Source organism: Lissotriton helveticus, chromosome 5_1, assembly GCF_964261635.1.
Source record: "Lissotriton helveticus chromosome 5_1, aLisHel1.1, whole genome shotgun sequence".
Taxonomy (NCBI): Eukaryota; Metazoa; Chordata; class Amphibia; order Caudata; family Salamandridae; genus Lissotriton; species Lissotriton helveticus.
The window spans coordinates 717826588-717843214 of NC_136065.1; the positions used below are offsets into that span (position 1 = coordinate 717826588).

A 16627-nucleotide genomic window follows, 5' to 3' on the forward strand; every position below is an offset into this window, starting at 1 on the left:
CCCCTAAAAGAACTGGTAGAAGGTAAATGACTGCACAGAGGGCAATTTCCGCAATATGAAGATTTAATCCTAACATTCAAGAGACTGTGGGGCGCAGGGGGTGAGGAACCCAAGACACAAGGCATGCTACAATCCTTACTTACACTAGGAAGGGCACAACACCAGATAAAATGGTTCTATATTTCAATATCGGAGATGTTCCGAACCCTTCTCCAGCAGTTATGTAATAAATGGGACGCCATACTAAACAGGGAGCTCTCAGACGCAGAATGGAACAAAAACCTGGTATATCCAAAAAAGTTTCTCGCAATACCAGGATGAAATGTATACAATTCTACTACACACATAACATATATGACACCTCACAGGTAGGCTACTGGTAGTCCATGGAGGCGAGGCATGGTGCTGCCAGAGATGCTGCCAGGTAGATGCTGACTTCATACAGATGACATGGAAATGTACGGTAGTCAACACATTTAGGGAGGACGTTTTAGTATCAACAAAGGCGGCAGTTGGACGAACTTTTGCTCACACACCTTGAGGTCTGTATTTTGGGCCTCTTCCCGAGGCCACCCGCTTGGAAAGGGGGCACGAAATTCGTGGACCTGGCCCTCATCCTGGCATAGTTAAGAATAGCATTGGCCTGGAAGCTGGCAAGTGGCACCTCAGTGGGGGACTGGAAGTGTGACATGACACACTGGGCGGCAGCGTAGGGTAGAGAATTGGCCAGGGAGCATGCACGGGGTATTCGTAGACACCCACTGGCCGACCTCTGGAAAGAGGTACTGGCAATTTTGGATTATCCTGAGAGACACCAAACCCAGAGGGACGAAACTGTAACAAGCTTAGGACTGGAAAGTGATTTAAACATTGAGAGGGCGGACCCCCTCGGGCTTGGACACCCCCCCTCCCCCACACTAGAATTTTCACCTCCCTGCACTCGGACCAGCCCCACCGAAACCCCCCCCCCCCCTTTTTTTATTCTCCACCGCAGAGGGAAAAGCTTAAATAATGCACAATACCGCATAGGTTACAGTTTACAGTTTATGTTTAAATTCACAGCTCTAAACTGCTTGAAATTTTTTAGGGTACAGATATCCTACAGCTCTCTTCCACTAGATGGGCTGCATATATTAATGAGATACTTAACTAGACATAACATCGCTTCATATGTTGAGCATTACACCTCGTTGACTACACCTACGTGACGATATCCCTACAAAAGTTATCATATGTGCAATGATTACACTTGAAAAGGGAGGAAATATGAAGTGAAATATTTTGTGCAAACTTGGTGTAAAGTATAATACAAACCTCTTATAATCAGTACTAAATGCAAAAATATAAGCTGTCACATGAACATCAAATTGTCCTAAAAATAAAAATATGTTTGGAAAAAAAACATTGAAGGTTGTGCTGTGATTAATTTGTTGGGGCATATTTCCTTATCGAGAAACTGCCCTCACTAGACCTAAATCTCAGCATTTTCTCCAACCCTGATCCTGTCGTAAAGTGAACACCGACAGTTATATTAATGCCAAACCAAACTTTAACTCTAGCCTGATATTTGTACCCTCTATAACTTGTGCTTTCATCTACTTATTCGTAGTACTGATCGGTTGTTGGAAAAATTGATTTGAGATGAGTGTTAAATAATTCATTTAATTTCTCGTTGACCTAATTAGCCTAGCAAGTATTTTATCACCCTAATTTAATGAGTATATTTCTGTATTTATTATCTATTGCACATCCCTTAGGGTGCTATGTCAACTTACAAACAAATTGTCATTAAAGAGTACGATGGAAGTTTTAGAACTGTCATCTTTTGTCCTTCCGTTGTATATGTCCACTACTTATTTAGTTGACAATTTTAAATAATGCTTCATTGTTTACAGATGTTTTCACTGTTATGCACTGTGTTCATGTATTTTTGTTTATCAAAGTAGAGGGCATTGGGAAGCTCATTGGTTTTAAATGTGGTTAATGATTCCAAAACTCATATTACAGCTGCTGTATTAAAGTATGAAAATAATGTGATGAATATTCGACAATTTAACTGTTCTCCGCATCCTTACTGGTTACCGAATTTCATGGATGTTTTTACTTGGTCTTTGCCATTTGTTGGAGAAAAAGGTAAGAGTTTTATCATTTATCACAAGCAGTGTAATTAAATGTGCGCTTAATAAAAATGCTCCATATGTATGTTGCAAAGTCACATTATGCTTTACAATGGTTTGCCAAAATGAATCTAAGTCTGTGAAAAACTGAATACTAGTACAGACCGCCCTGAACGTCCTTGCATAATTTGCTCTCTCCTGTTTTGTCTTGTTCGTTGTGGGTCACAGGCTGTGCCCACTTGTGTATAAATGTTTGCTATATGAACTAATACTTAAAATTCCAAAAAATAAATTCCTGTCCGGCTGGACAAAGGACATATATACTATCTAGTGTATGTCTATTTTATGTTTGATCCTAAATTGACTAGGGTCCTCTGTTCTGTATAATAGACTACTGCCCAAGGACCCTAGTTTTATTCCTTTTGGGTTTTCCCTTGTTTTGTTTAAAAATAATAAAAATGCTCAGCAAATGTCTTATTTTACTTAAAAGTGTTTTGTGATTTTATATCACTTGCTACTTCAGTGGATAATTATCAAATGTCTCATTCTGAGGGTCTTTGTGTATTGGTAAATATGATTTGTACGAGACAGGAAACTTGTAACAGTGTAAATATCTTAAGGGCAAATAAATAACAGAGATAAGAAAAGTGGCAGTAGCACATCTTGGGTGTACTGACAACAAAGCATACCTTTCAAATCACTACACTAATTAAAGTTACTGTTTTAATAAAAATGTGTTTGAATCAAGAATTCATATTTTTGACTATACACAGTAGTCACGCTATTACCAATTTGATTGCAAGCAAAAAGAATAAAGAAAGATTTTTTCCATAGTCATTGGGTACTTAACTCTATACATATGTGTGACATTATTTTATTTTTTAAATTCTCTATTAGAATTTTAGGTCAACAAAAACAGCATCAATGCCTTGCGAGGCAGTACAGAAATCAAACGAGCATCAAATAACATGTAATTGAACGACCTCTCATCTTCTGTTGTAGTGGGCTACTAGTGATTTACATTGACAATGTTATTCCATGGAGTATACATGTACAGTAACATCAACCCCTTCTGCACAGTAGCGTCTCGGCTACGGAATGAGCTGCCTCAGAACATTAGGCAAGCCGACTCCCTGATAGGTTTCAGGAAGAGCCTAAAGACATGACTTTTTGCCAAGGTCTGAAATCCCGGCGCGCACCCTCCAGCTTTCAACTTGTTGTTTCCATCTGACTAGTTTTTTCTTTCCAAAGCGCGAGGATACCCGTAGGGTGGCAGCTGCGCTATATAAGAACAACATACAATACAATACAATATTCATTGACATTTCTTGGGTCTGCAAGCTAAAATAATGACGCAAAGGTTACCAAATGTCTTTGGGTTTGGAAGACGATGGGAGCTCTTCTGCATAGAGTTCGGGGTTTTCTTTACAGTACACTAGATCCTTAACCCAACGGCACAGATGTGGAGCAAGAGTACTCTCCCATGTCAGTGCCACCCGGCGTTTCACCAACAACAATGCAATTCTTACAAATATGCCCACAGTCCCTTTCAGCTGCGGCATGCACCATAACAAGCAGACTTTTGGTGTACAATGTACAGGGACTCCTGACATAGACTGTATGCGCAGTACCACTTCTTCCCAAAACTTAAACACTAGCCTGCATTCCCAGGCCAGGTGCTAGAAGTCTGCATCCTCCTGTCTGCAACGCTTGCATTTGCTAGTGTCCGGGAGCCCAAACCTGTGTAGTTTAAGTGGTGTGTGGTACATTTGGAGAATATATTTTAAATGGATAATTCACAGATTACAATTGGGCGTGAGGGCGCTAGTGATTTTGCAGGTATGCTCCCATTCTGATTGTGTTAGCGGGGGAGTGAGTCTGTCATTCCAGCTTGCGAGGCTTTTATCAGTACCATCGACCTTCTCGTCCCTCACTGCCCTATACAACTTAGTGACTAATTTACGACGTGTAGGCGTAACCAGCAGCAGTTGCAGAGAGAGTTCAAGGTGGGTGGTTCGGCTGGGAATGTATAATAATATGCTTATATTGCCAGCTTCAGTCTGTGCAGAGTAAGCCGGAATAATAGTGTTGAATTAAGAATGTATTGTAGCTCCTCAGGTGTGATGAAACTCCCAGTGAGGTATATGTCTTGCATTTTATCTATACCGGCATGGTGCGCCAAAGGTAGCGCCGGAGCGTAAATCGTGGGCTTTGCCGCAAGTTTGCCAATGGATTTCCACACAGCAATGGTGGTGTCTATCACATTGATTTCTTGCTTTGGTGTGCCTCTCTGCGAATGTGTAAGTATGCAATTTAACGGGATCGGGTGTGCATCCCCGTCTTTCACAGCCACATGTGGAGTAAAGGCGTGTAACAGTAATGCGCGTATTGCGCCTGGGCGCATAGATAGTACATATATAGGTCTGGCATGCAGAATCCTCACTTTTTGCAACTAGAGTAAGTGTTCCTCCCCAGATTAAACAAACTAAAGAGGATCGTAAAGTGTTAAAGAAATGGTTGGATAATGTTATATGAATGTTGCTGAATAGACATAAAAAACGAGGCAATACGATCATTTTTATGATATCGATGCGATCCGCTAATGATAACGGCAAAGTCGTCCACCTGTCCACTTGTTGCTCCAAGGCAACACATGCCATACCATAATTGTCTCTGACCACGATCTTGGGGTCGTGGTGCACCGAGATTCCCAGATACTTAACTGGGTCAGTGGACCACACCAGCGGGTACTCCCATGTAAGGGAACTTGTGATCTCGGTCAAAGGTATGATCACAGACTTATCCCAGTTAATAGCCAAACCCGAGAAGAGGCAGAACGTAATGTATTTGTGTAACACAGGTGACAGATACCGTTGTGGCTCTCTAATAAGAAACACCATGTTGTCTGCATAGAGAGATATGCCAACTGGGCGTTGCACAAAGTTAAGAGCAGTTTCCCTATGCCGCTGATGAATTATGCAAGCCAGTGGCTCCAGCATGATAGAGAACAGCAGTGGCGATAGGGGGCATCCCAGTCTGGTTCCTCTACCAATCTGAAATGGCTCCGATGTCAGTCCGCCCACTCTAACCCGTGCAGAAGGTTCTGTGTTTAACAAACGCACCCACTCAATAAAAATCTCAGGGAAACCCATTCGCTTTAGGATCTGAAACATATAACTCCACTCTATGGAGTCGAATGCTTTCGCTGCATCCAACATTACAGCAGCAGCAGGGAGTGTAGAGTCTAGCACGTGAAACATTGCGAATATAGACTGTAAATTGTAGGATGTGAATCTTTCTGGTATGAAACCAGATTTGTCCGGTAAGACCAAGCTTGGCATTAAAGTTTGTCTGGAGGCTAGAATTTTTGCTAGTATTTTTGCATCCAGATTTATCAGGGATAAGGGGCGGTATGACTCGCAGTGAGAGGGTGTCTTATCTTTCTTTAGTAATGTGATTATCAGAGCCTGTCTGAGCGACGGTGGTAGCTTGCCTGTCTCATGCGCCGTACCATACACTTCCAGCAAGTGGGGAATGAGGAGCTCAGCGTATTCTTTATAGAATTCTGACATGAGGCCATCCGGCCCTGGAGCCTTTTTATTTGGCAGAGCACATATTGCCTCCTAGATATTGGACACTTCAATCGGCTGACTTAAATATTCTTGGTACCCTTTCACCAACCAAGCACGTCTGATGTCTTATAGATACTCATCCAGTGCTGGAGGATCAGCACTCCCCCGCCATGTGTACACGTCGGCATAACAGCCACAAAATTGATCTACTATGGCCTGCGGTGTGTAGCGTTCCTCACCCTGCGCATCTATAATTTTTATAATGTTATGCTGCTCAGTGCGAAATTTTAGCTTAGCTGCTAGGTTATGGCCTGGCCTACCGCCCTCACTGTATGCATGGGCTTTATGTCTTCTAGACAGGTAGCGTACCTCGGTCTCCGCCATCTCATCATATTCTAATAACAATTTTTGAATGTGAGATAGTGTGGTTGCACAGGGCCTGGATTTGTAATCTCTTTCAAGCTCTGACAATGCCTTCTCGATCTTTGTGAATTGTCGCCAGATATCTCCTAGAATACCCGCTGCTCTGCTAATGCACACACCCCTTATAGTGATCTTGAAGGCCTCCCAGAGAGTTGCAGCACTGTCCACAGTTCCCACATTTAAATCAAAGTACTGCCCTATTGCTTCCCTAATTGTGTTGGCATAGATACAGTCTAGGAGAGCTTCTGAGTGAAATCTCCATGTGAACAGGCGATGGGTATTCGTCGGAATGTTTAGGGCAAGCTTAACTGGGTTGTGGTCAGAGAGTGTGCGAGAGAGAGGGACGACACCTGTCACCCAGGCATTCACCTCTTCGCTCAATATCCAATAACCCAGACGGGACCAGTTGCTGTGTGCCGCTGAGGCGCGTGTACCCTCCAGTGCATCACAGATACGAAGCCGCAAAGCGTCAATCAGTCCAAGTTCAAGCATGCCGTCCCTTACACACTGGGCGGTTCTAGGTGTGCGCCCACCTTGTTTGCTAGATTTACCCTTGCTAGGATCTAAGTGCGTGTTGAAATCACCCCCACACAATTTCAGCTTCGGGACATTCACGCAGCACCAAAAGAATTCTTGCAAACATATTGGGTTCATCCGTGTTTGAGCCATAAACATTAACAATAGTCAATACCGAGACTCCCAGCTTTCCATGCACAATAGCGAAGCTCCCCTCCTCCTCCGTGCACATTTTTATTGGAGTGAATGGAATACCCCTCTTTGTACAGTTGAGGACCCCTCTCGCATAGGATGAGTATGAAGACTCAAGTTTCTACCCCGCCCACTTGAGAGCAATCTTGGCCTCAGTCTGTTTGATCAGGTGCGTTTTCTGTAGAAGAGCAATCTGAACCCCAAGCGAAGACCTGTTGAATTTTCTTGGGAAAATTTAGCCCTCGGACATTCCATGTTAATTCTGTTGTCGCCATTTAGAGTGATTGTAACGCGGAACGTGTCTCACAAGGGGACAAACAAGAAGTGGAGTGGTGGCAGCTCACTGATATCGTTTCATCACCTCCTTTCCTGCAGGACCCGCAAGACCCTTGGCAAAGCAATACGGAAGATCATACAAGCGGCGCCTTTAACTGGGATCAAGAATCTGAAGAGGGCCCAACACACCATGACGTCAACTGCGCCGGATTGGTGAAAAGTACGGAACCTCCACAGCCGACGTGTGACATCACCAAAGGAGAAGAGTCGATAGAGGAACGGCGTTACCGAAGAGGAGAAGAAGACGAAGCAAGCCGAGAAGCAGACGAGCCAGGAGGCCAACGATACCACGCTGCGCCCCGCCACACTCCCGAGGGAGGAGTGTGGCTGCGACAGGTATGGAAAAAGTTCTCGAGCTGGGTGGGGAGGAGGAGTGAGGTCCCTCGATAGAACAGGGTACGCCCTCCTGGTATCCTTCCCGTCTTTCCCCAGACCCTTGTGATTTCCCTACCTCCCTTCACAGCTGCCCCCATGAGTTCCTCACTGGTCGCTTGGTCGCTTTAGCTAAGCACGAATCACTGGTGTCCCTGCACTCCCCTGGTTCCCCTCGGGTGTAAAACAGTACGAGGACGTTATATTAAAACGGTCCTGTTGTTTTCTGTCTCCTACGGTTGCCACGAGAGTGGAAGCTTCCGCTGCCATCCAGAAGCCCCGAAGTCATCCAGTCACGGAAGAAGGGAATACCAGCAGAGCCACGACGGATCCAGCAGAATTCGCTAAAGAAAGACTGACGTTTCGTCAAAAAAAGCTGTACATGAAAATAAAACCCTCGTTACCTAAACGGCGTCTCCAGCCTCTTCCTGATTCCCCAGTCACCCCCTCACAGTGATGAACAATGGCACACTGAGTTCCCATCTATGCAAAGCTAAACTTGTACATATATACAATAGCTTGAGTGTCGGACCAATCACATTTAACAAACCCTAACTTCTCTGTATTGTTCCAGACCCCCCACCCACTTTAGCATACCCAACTCGCCAAAGCCATCCCGTAAACTAGAACAGACCCCTAGAAAGTTAAACATGTTCTTATTGTGAAATGGGGAACGCCGGAGCACAACCTACTCCCTAGGTGACAAGGAAGGTGGCCAATCAGTATGAAGTGCTCTCCCAAGACTAACCATCTCTTAAAAACTTAACACTTAATAGCCCAGATTCACAAATGTGACAGTATGTCATGTGCTCAGCCTCAGGGTACACAATATGCAAAAAGGATACAGGTATATTGATATAGTTCAGTAGGAGCACCTCTCTCCGATTTCAGGATATCAGCGCGGATATTGAAGTTATGTAATGCAGTCCCTGCTAGAAAATCAGTTAGGTTAAAAAACCTCAGACCATTGTTCTTTGACCCTTAGCCTTCATCATCCGAGGCATCGGGGATGGCCTGCTTCTTGTGCGGAAGGGATTTTGCATAGTCAATGGCCTGTTTCGGATTGGTAAAAATCCTGGCTTTGTCGTCTGTACCAATACGAAGCCGGCCCGGGTACAGCATGGCATACTGTACATTTTCGGCAATCTAGATCTTCTTCACTTGCTGGTACGCCTTTCTCTCTGCCTAAACTGCAGCTGTGAAATCAGGGTAAAAGGCCACTGTGTTACCCTGATAGGTGATGGTACCCTTCTGACGGGATATTCGCAGCACCGAGTCACGGTCCCTGAAATTTAGCAGACGTGCAATAATCGGTCTGGGTGGAGCACCCTGGGGTGGACAAACCGACAGGGAGCGACGGGCTCTCTCCACGATGAGTAACTGAGAGAGATTTACGACGCCGCAGATTTCACAGAGCATATTTTCCACGTATGTCTCCAGCCTGCCCACATTTGTTGATTTCGGCAATCCCATTATGCGTAGATTAATGTGCCTGGACCTGGCTTCCAGGTCTTCATTTTTGGCCTGAATGACTGCAAGGACTTTCTCTATATCCAGTGCTTTGGAGGTCACTTGCTGCAGGCCGTCCTCCACATCCGAAATACGTTGTTCTGCTTCACCTAGTCTGGTAGCTTGTCAGTCTAGCTTGGGGGACATGTGGTCCATACGGCCACTGAGGGCCTCAATTTTACCGTCTATGGACTGAAAACTGGCTTGTATAGTAGACAGTGACACTTCCAGGGAGGATGAAGTCTCAGTGGGATTGTCCAGCTCCGAGTCAGAGGTGGCTCTCTGTTGAAGTTTACCAGGTTTCCGCAGGTCAAAAGTTAGGCGCGGCTGGTTCTTTTCCGTTGTTCCCATTGTGAAAGTCTTGTTGTGCTGCAGGCGTAGTAGCCAGCAGACGTCTGGTGGTCCAGCCACTTGTCAGTAGTTTTCGACCCTGCTGCCATCTTCGTGCACCTGTTTCACAGCCCTTCCTCATATTGTTGGACCAGAGAAGCAATATTCACAGTCCTGCAGTACAGGGCATATTGCGAGTGCAGCTCTCCTGTCCTGGACTCCGTACTCTCACCAGCACCCCTGACACCCGTTACTTTGGGCAGAGACAGTATATGCAGGCAGATATGTTTGGAGTTTGGTTCAGCCCAACCACTAGATTGCCCCGAGCTTGAGGACAGGCGTAGCTCGTTCCGCCTCCACCCCTGTCGTTATGGCCTCAAAAACGACCACCAGCCTGCTGCTGCCAGAGAGCTGAGGGTGCCGTTGTGTGTGTCCAGGGTGTCACCGCGGCGGGGCACACGGGGGTGCCACAGCGTCCAACTTGCTGTCCAGGGTGGCCACACTGCCAAGCAATAGCACCACAGCCAGCTGGGACAGTTTGAAAGTTTCGTGCCCCACACAACCGCTCTGCCTCTCTGCAGTGTTTCACAGTAGGAGGGGCCCTTCACTGTGTCTGGAAGCTACCAGGGGTAACTCACTGCGCACTCTCACGCCGAGCTCCTAGTCTCCTGCAAGGGGGGCCCCACTTGACCAGGATGCACATGCGCCATCGTTTATTAAACTCCCCACAGCAGTCTCGCAGGTGACTGCTTACCGGCTGTACGGCTTCGCTCCGAGTGGAAGCATAATTTACATCAAGACCTCCCACCACCCGCCCTGATCCAGGCATCCCCTGTAATAATGTGGTCTCACCGGAGGGATGGAGTTGCAGGGGCCTCCGCAGGTAGGCAGAGTGCATCAATGTTCTTGTGGGTTTATGCAAATTTCTAGGTCTCTCACCGGCCCCTCCTACGCAGCCACCATGTTGCGTTGCTGCTCGTCTCCGGCCCGCACTATCAGCCCGGCTGTTTCCATGGGTGAAGGGCACCACAACCCCGGGCCCCGCCTGTCGCCGGACAGCCACTCACTCCACTCAGGCGATGCGCTGCGGCCAACGTCACTCACCCCCAAGCTATGCAGTGGGTATTTGAGACGGGCTGCTGGTTTCTCTTTTTATGTACCACACCGTTCTCTCAGCTGTAACTCAGGTTGCCTCTTCCGACCTGCATAAAGAGGGTCGGGTCGCCTGGGCGCACTTGGGCACCGTTATAACTGACAGCAGTGCTTGCTGTGAAAGCCAATGGTTTGCAGACAGCCCCTGGGCTCCACTAGGTGCCATGCTGCTCACGCGCCGCCATGGTGTCCTCAGCGTAGTCGCTTCGCCAGCAGTCATTCGCGCACCATGGGGGCCAGCGACTGCAGCAAAAACGCCACCGGCAGTCGCCCTGCAGCTCGTAGTCCGTTGCCACCAGTTTTCATGCTTGGATGGTGTCTAGGGAGCAGAATAGATGCAGGATTAGCTAGTCGGACGGCGGAGCTGCAGTACAGCGCAGCCATCTTGCCGTGCGCCCTCTGGCGCCCCCTTTATGTGTGATATTTCTATGAGACACTTTAAGCGAATATGTATAACTAGCAGAAAATGTGTGATTGCTTGGTTGCTTTCAGGCTAATCTCAAAACTGCAAGTCTCAGAATGGCAATTAAAATGACCAGACCACTTATCAGATCAACTGGGCAAGTCAAGTTAAGATCTCGAAAGTTGCTTTTTGTTTAATTTTTTTATTGTTTTCAATAACAATGCAACGGTAAATCATACAGTTTTCGGTGTTCCAGTAGAATAGATTATCACAGCACATGTTTACACAGCCACTGAGATACAATCCAGTGTATATCATTATTACCGTGTGACGACCACAGTTCCTCCTACAGCTTACAAACATGGCATTATTCTTCCAAATCCGAATTTTCTTCGTCTTGTATTGGCGGAAGTTCGCATATGCCCCCTCTGAATGGATTCCACGCCCCCCATGTTTTATACCATTTTTGAGGGCATCCCCTATTAATAAATACAGTTTGTTCAGCAAACATTGCCGCATCCATGTCTCTTCCCCACGCCGCAAGCTTTGGCACTTCCACAGCCCCCCACTTTTGAGCTATGTTCCGCTTAGCAACTATGATCCCCAATGTGGCCCAGCCCTGCGCTTGGCGTGTTAGGTCATTCAGCTCCCACACATTAAGCAAACATCGTTTGGGCTCTGGTATCAGTGATACCCCCGTTGATTGGGACAGTTCTCATCACCCGAGTCCAGTACTCCCTGATTTTGGGACATTCCCATAATGTGTGTAGAAATGTTCCTACTATCCCGCCTCCGCGTAGGCAGAAGGGGTGTGTCGCCCTGCCTATCCTATGTAATATGCGTCTCGTGTAATAAGACCTGTATAGGATACGAAGCTGCACCCGTCGGAGCCGTGAGGGTATTACCACTTCTCCTGGGGAGGCCAACGCCTCCTGCCATTCTGAATCTTCAAATTCGCCTAGCTCATGAGACCATTTGTCCCTTAGGGGCCTCCCCGGGTCTGGCAAATTGTTAACCAGCTTGCGGTATGTTAGTGACATGTTTTTTTTTAGCATATGCTCTGTCAATAACCTGTCCTCCATGGGGGAGTCCTCAGGGACTTCTGTGTCGGGTGGGAGCACTGACATCAATGCGTGTCTGATCTGCGTGTACCTAAAGAGTTCCGTCGGAGCCAGTAAGTATTGCTGCTGAAGGCGCTCAAATGTGACTATGTCCCCCTTGTGCCACATGTCCCCCACCGTGGATATACCGATATCGTCCCATCTGTTGAAACCCTTACTATTCCTGAGTCTACCTAATCGTTTTATATCCCATAGTGGTGGAAGCTGGGTCAGAGTCCCGCGCCAACCTAGTTTGGCTTGGGCGGCGTGCCATATAGCCACACTGTGTTTTAATGGTCCAATAAGTGTACCTGTCAGTTTTTTTATCGTAGAGGGGAGAGAGTATGCCTCTCGTGCCCAGCTGTTCCCTGTCTGCCCTAAATGCCGGGTCTGACTGTGGGGCATGAAGCCACTGGTTGATTACTTTCAGTTGTGCAGCCCAGTAGTAGAGTTGAACATTGGGGAGTGCTATCTCTCCATCATACCAGCCTCTCGTCAATTTTGATTGTGCGATACGTGCAGGCTTATTGCCCCATAAAAGGCTAGAAACTTGTGCAGTGATGGCGCGGAAGAAAGAGGGTGGCACCTGAAATGGTGTGTTCTCCAACACGTATAAAAAGCGAGGTAGGGACATCATTTTGAAAAGCGCTGCTTTCCCCAGCAGGGTCAGCGGCAGGGCACCCCAATGGCGCACATCTCTTTTTAGGCGCTCCAGAGATGGCTGCAAGTTCAGTCTTAGGAATTGCGCCGAATCAGGAGTTATAAATATGCCTAGGTATTTAAATGTATCCTCCACTATCAGAATTGGGCAGCCCACCGGGAGGAGTGGCGGGGGTCCATGCAACACGTAGAGTACAGACTTGGACCAAGTAATGGTGTATCTCGATGCCCTCCCAAAGAGTTCACAGATATTAAGGAGGGTAAGAATAGAGCGCCTTGGATTGGTCAGATAGAGTAACACATCCTCCGCTTATAAGGAGATGCGGTCCTCCCAGTCGCTAGTCCACTTGAGTCCCTTTATCATGGGCTCCCACCGTATCCATGCCGCCAGCGGCTCCAGCACCAGAGCGAAAAGCAGCGGTGACCGGGGACAACCCTGGCGCATGCCTCACGATAGGGGAAAGTCCTCAGACATATGGCCATTAGCAGTGACATGTGCCATGGGTCTGGAGTATAAAAGTCCTATCCAAGCACAAAACTTTGGCCCAAAGCCTAAGTGGCGCAGTACTGGGAACATGAAGGGCCATTCAACCATGTCAAATGCCATCTGTGCGTCCAAAGACAGCACTACCGCTGGTTCTTGTAGATAGGCTGCGCGGGCCAGGACGCCGTGGAGTCGCCTCAGATTAAGGGCCGTATTCCTGCCGGCATGAAGCCGGACTGGTCTGGATGTATGATTGTCAATAAGTGGGGCGTTAGTCTGAAAGCTAATAGTTTTGCGAGGATCTTAGCCTCCGCATTCAGCAATGATATAGGGCGGTAGGAGGTACATTTATTCGTTGGATTCCCAGGTTTTTGGATAGCCACTATAGTTGCCACGCTTTGGTCCAATGGAAGTTTGCCCGCCTTTAGACTGTCTGTGAACATGTTAAGTAAGTGCGGGCGATGGTGCCAACCGTTTTCTTATAAAGTTCTACAGGTATACCATTTGGCCCTAATGCTTTACCGGGCTGTAGTGCCCCAATTGCCGCCTGTAGCTCCTCTACTGTCAGATCTGCCTCCAGGTCATTTACTGCATCCGGGGCAAGTCTGGGCATATCCAGATCTTGTACATAGGTCAGTGCTTCCTCTATCGTCATGGTGTTAGGTGACGCATAAACTGTTTGGAAATGACTTGCTGGTGCCTGCACTATCTCTCGAGGGTCAGTTATCACCCGGTCATCATCAGTACGTAGTTGCGTCACCCATTTGTCCCCTGTATACCTCTTGTCCAGCCAGGCCAATAATTTGCCGGCTTTGTCCCCCACCTCATAGATCTTGTGTCGTGTGGATTCTATCTGCTGCGTTGTCAGCTATGTTAGGCACGCTTTGTCGTTTCTGCGCTAATTGTAGGGCATGTGACGTGTCAGTGGTGGGGTCTGTGGCATGCTGGGTGTCGGCTGCCTGCAACTCCTGGTCTAGTGAGTTCAACTCAAGGTGTTTCACACGCTTACGTGCCGCAATGGAGGCGATTGCCTGACCACGGAGAACAGTTTTATATGCCTCCCACAGGATGGTCGGGGAGTCCACCGACGCAGTATTCTCTTGGAAATAAAGGTGTGTCGCCTGTAGGATTGCCTTCTGAACCTTGGGGAGTTGTAAATAGCCAGGGCGTATTGTGTACATACAGCGTCTCGTACATTGGTAATGGGTGTAGCTCAGTAATATGGGGGAGTGGTCCGAAATCCCTCTAGGCTTTATTTCTACATTGTCTACGCTTTTAAGGCTACCCATAAAACCTATGAAGTAGTCAATTATTGTGAGACTGTTGTGTACCCCCGAGTGATATGTGTATTACTGCTCTGTCGTATGATGTCGTCGCCACATGTCCACGAGCCCCAGCGCTTCCAGAAAGCTCCCTAAACGGGACACTCCCCCACCGCCCAGCCGTGGAGGGTGTCTATCAAGGGTCCCGTCCATGACAGTGTTATGGTTCCCGCCCAGGAGTAGCTCTCCCTCTGGCAATCCCAACAAAAACGCATTAAGATCTGGGAATGCCACTGTGTGTAGTGCAGGTGGGATATAGACCGAGACTATGTTAAGAAGCCTCCCCTCCCACTGCGTAGCCACTGCCGCGAATCGCCCTGCTCCATCGATTTTGGTGTCTTGTATTATTATTGGGAATTGCTTCCGTACCAATATCCCCTCTCCTCTGGACCCAGAAGAGAACTCCGAATGGACCACCATCTTATATCCCCATCTATCCAAAGCCTTGTTTGCAGTACCGGTAAGGTGAGTTTCCTGCAACAACACCACTGCTGGGGCGCACCTTTTGATGTATCGTAGAACCAAACCCCGTTTTACTTTATCTCCCAGACCACGCACATTCCATGTAAGTATTGAGAGGGGTGGTACCAGTGTCAGCTGTTCTATATCAGGCACCTTTCTGTCTTTTTCCCTTAATGTCATGTCTGGTGCCGTTTCTGTAGGGTATTAAGGATTTGCTGGCGTGGGCCATTTGTCTCCCATCGTTATGTGTGATGATCCTATTAATGCTAGTGACAAGTCCCATATTTGAGCTTATGTTTGTCTGTGCGTGCTAGTACTGTGCAACCATCTCTAAACTTGACCATAACATGTACATAAATCCAAAAACTTAAACTAAGTCCCCGCCCCCCAACCCCACTCCCTGCCTCTCTGCCTTGCAGACCTGAAACTGCCCGCCACCCCAACTTAGCAGACTGCTTAGAGCCCCAACCCTGGAACTTTACTTGCATGTATGTACCGGGGGCGGGAAGTCCAAGGAAGACCAGTCCATCCCCATATCCCAGAGTCCTGAGCCATCAACAATTCTATTGCAATCATAACATTGAGGTGCGCCATAACAGAAATTTGGGCATACACCCCTGCAGGCAAAAAAGGTTACTTCCCGCATGTGTCATTCTCCGGAGTCCTTATCGCCTTGTATCGCCTCCACCTCTTCCTGTTCAGTGTCTTCAGATTCGCCTCTTCGTCCCAGTCGCCGCCGTCCTCTTAGCGCTCGTCTGGACCCTTCCGCCAGTCGCCATCCTTCAAGCCAGTCATGCGCCTCTTCTGGTGAGTCAAAAAAACACGTTTTTCCGTCTGCCACCACACGGAGTTTAGCGGGGAAGAGCATAGAACACGGTATCTCACGGGCACTAAACTCCTTCTTAACCTCCAGGAAGCTTCTGCGCCGCGCCGCAACTGTCGCTGTGTAATCCGGAAAAAATTAAAGTTGCTTTTTAGTTACCTATTTATTCGAAACAGTGACAAAATAAATTGCAAGGAAAAGGACATCCTGAAACCTTTAACATCATATACGGTATGTAGATCTCTACTTGCTCTGTGTCATGGTAAGTAAATTATGCAGGCCTTTTTAGATTTGGTTTAAGAGCTGTCTGCTGCGCAAGTGTTCATTTCATCAATTCTTGAAGAAACTTCATGAGAAGTTTAGAGACAGAGTGGGTTTGAAATCAACCCCCTTCAGCCTTTGGCTTTCCAGATTGTGAGGTTTCGCCTGCACAGTGGTTGCACTGTGTTTGTGAAATCTATTGTTAATGTATATCCGTAAAGGGGGCTGTTGCCCCCCCCCTGCTTTTTATTGGTTCTTGTGCTTGACACTTACTTTTCCTCTGTTGCTAGGCTGTAGCATGCTGTTTCCTGTGCTTCCGTGTGTGTTTACTCTTATCTGGTGGCCGAAGTAATCTTTTATATCCGTGTTGGGGTGGAACTTCTTTTACTTCTGGTGGACTCAGTTCCTGGAGCACTCGGCCTGCAGCCACGACTCCCCCGCTCGGGTTGTTTGACGCTGTCCCTCTCGCCTCCGATTGGCTTACATCGTTGGAGTCTGCTTGAGAGCTCTAGACTTCGTAGGAGCCTGCTTTCTTCCCAAATCTGACAGTTGGTGGTGGGTTACATAATGGCCACAGTCCTGGCTGAGTCTCA

At 47.4% G+C, this 16627-nt stretch overlaps 1 protein-coding gene across 8 annotated transcripts in view; it reads left to right on the top strand.

Annotated features, from left to right (window-relative positions):
- The window catches only part of PPP3CB (protein phosphatase 3 catalytic subunit beta), a 693000-nt gene that overhangs the window by 450716 nt on the left and 225657 nt on the right, over positions 1–16627 (top strand). For all 8 annotated transcript variants that reach the window (XM_078643132.1, XM_078643134.1, XM_078643135.1 and 5 more), the window contains one exon: positions 2008–2133. In XM_078643132.1, the coding sequence (XP_078499258.1) occupies positions 2008–2133 (126 nt within the window). The remainder of the gene's footprint in view (positions 1–2007; positions 2134–16627) is intronic.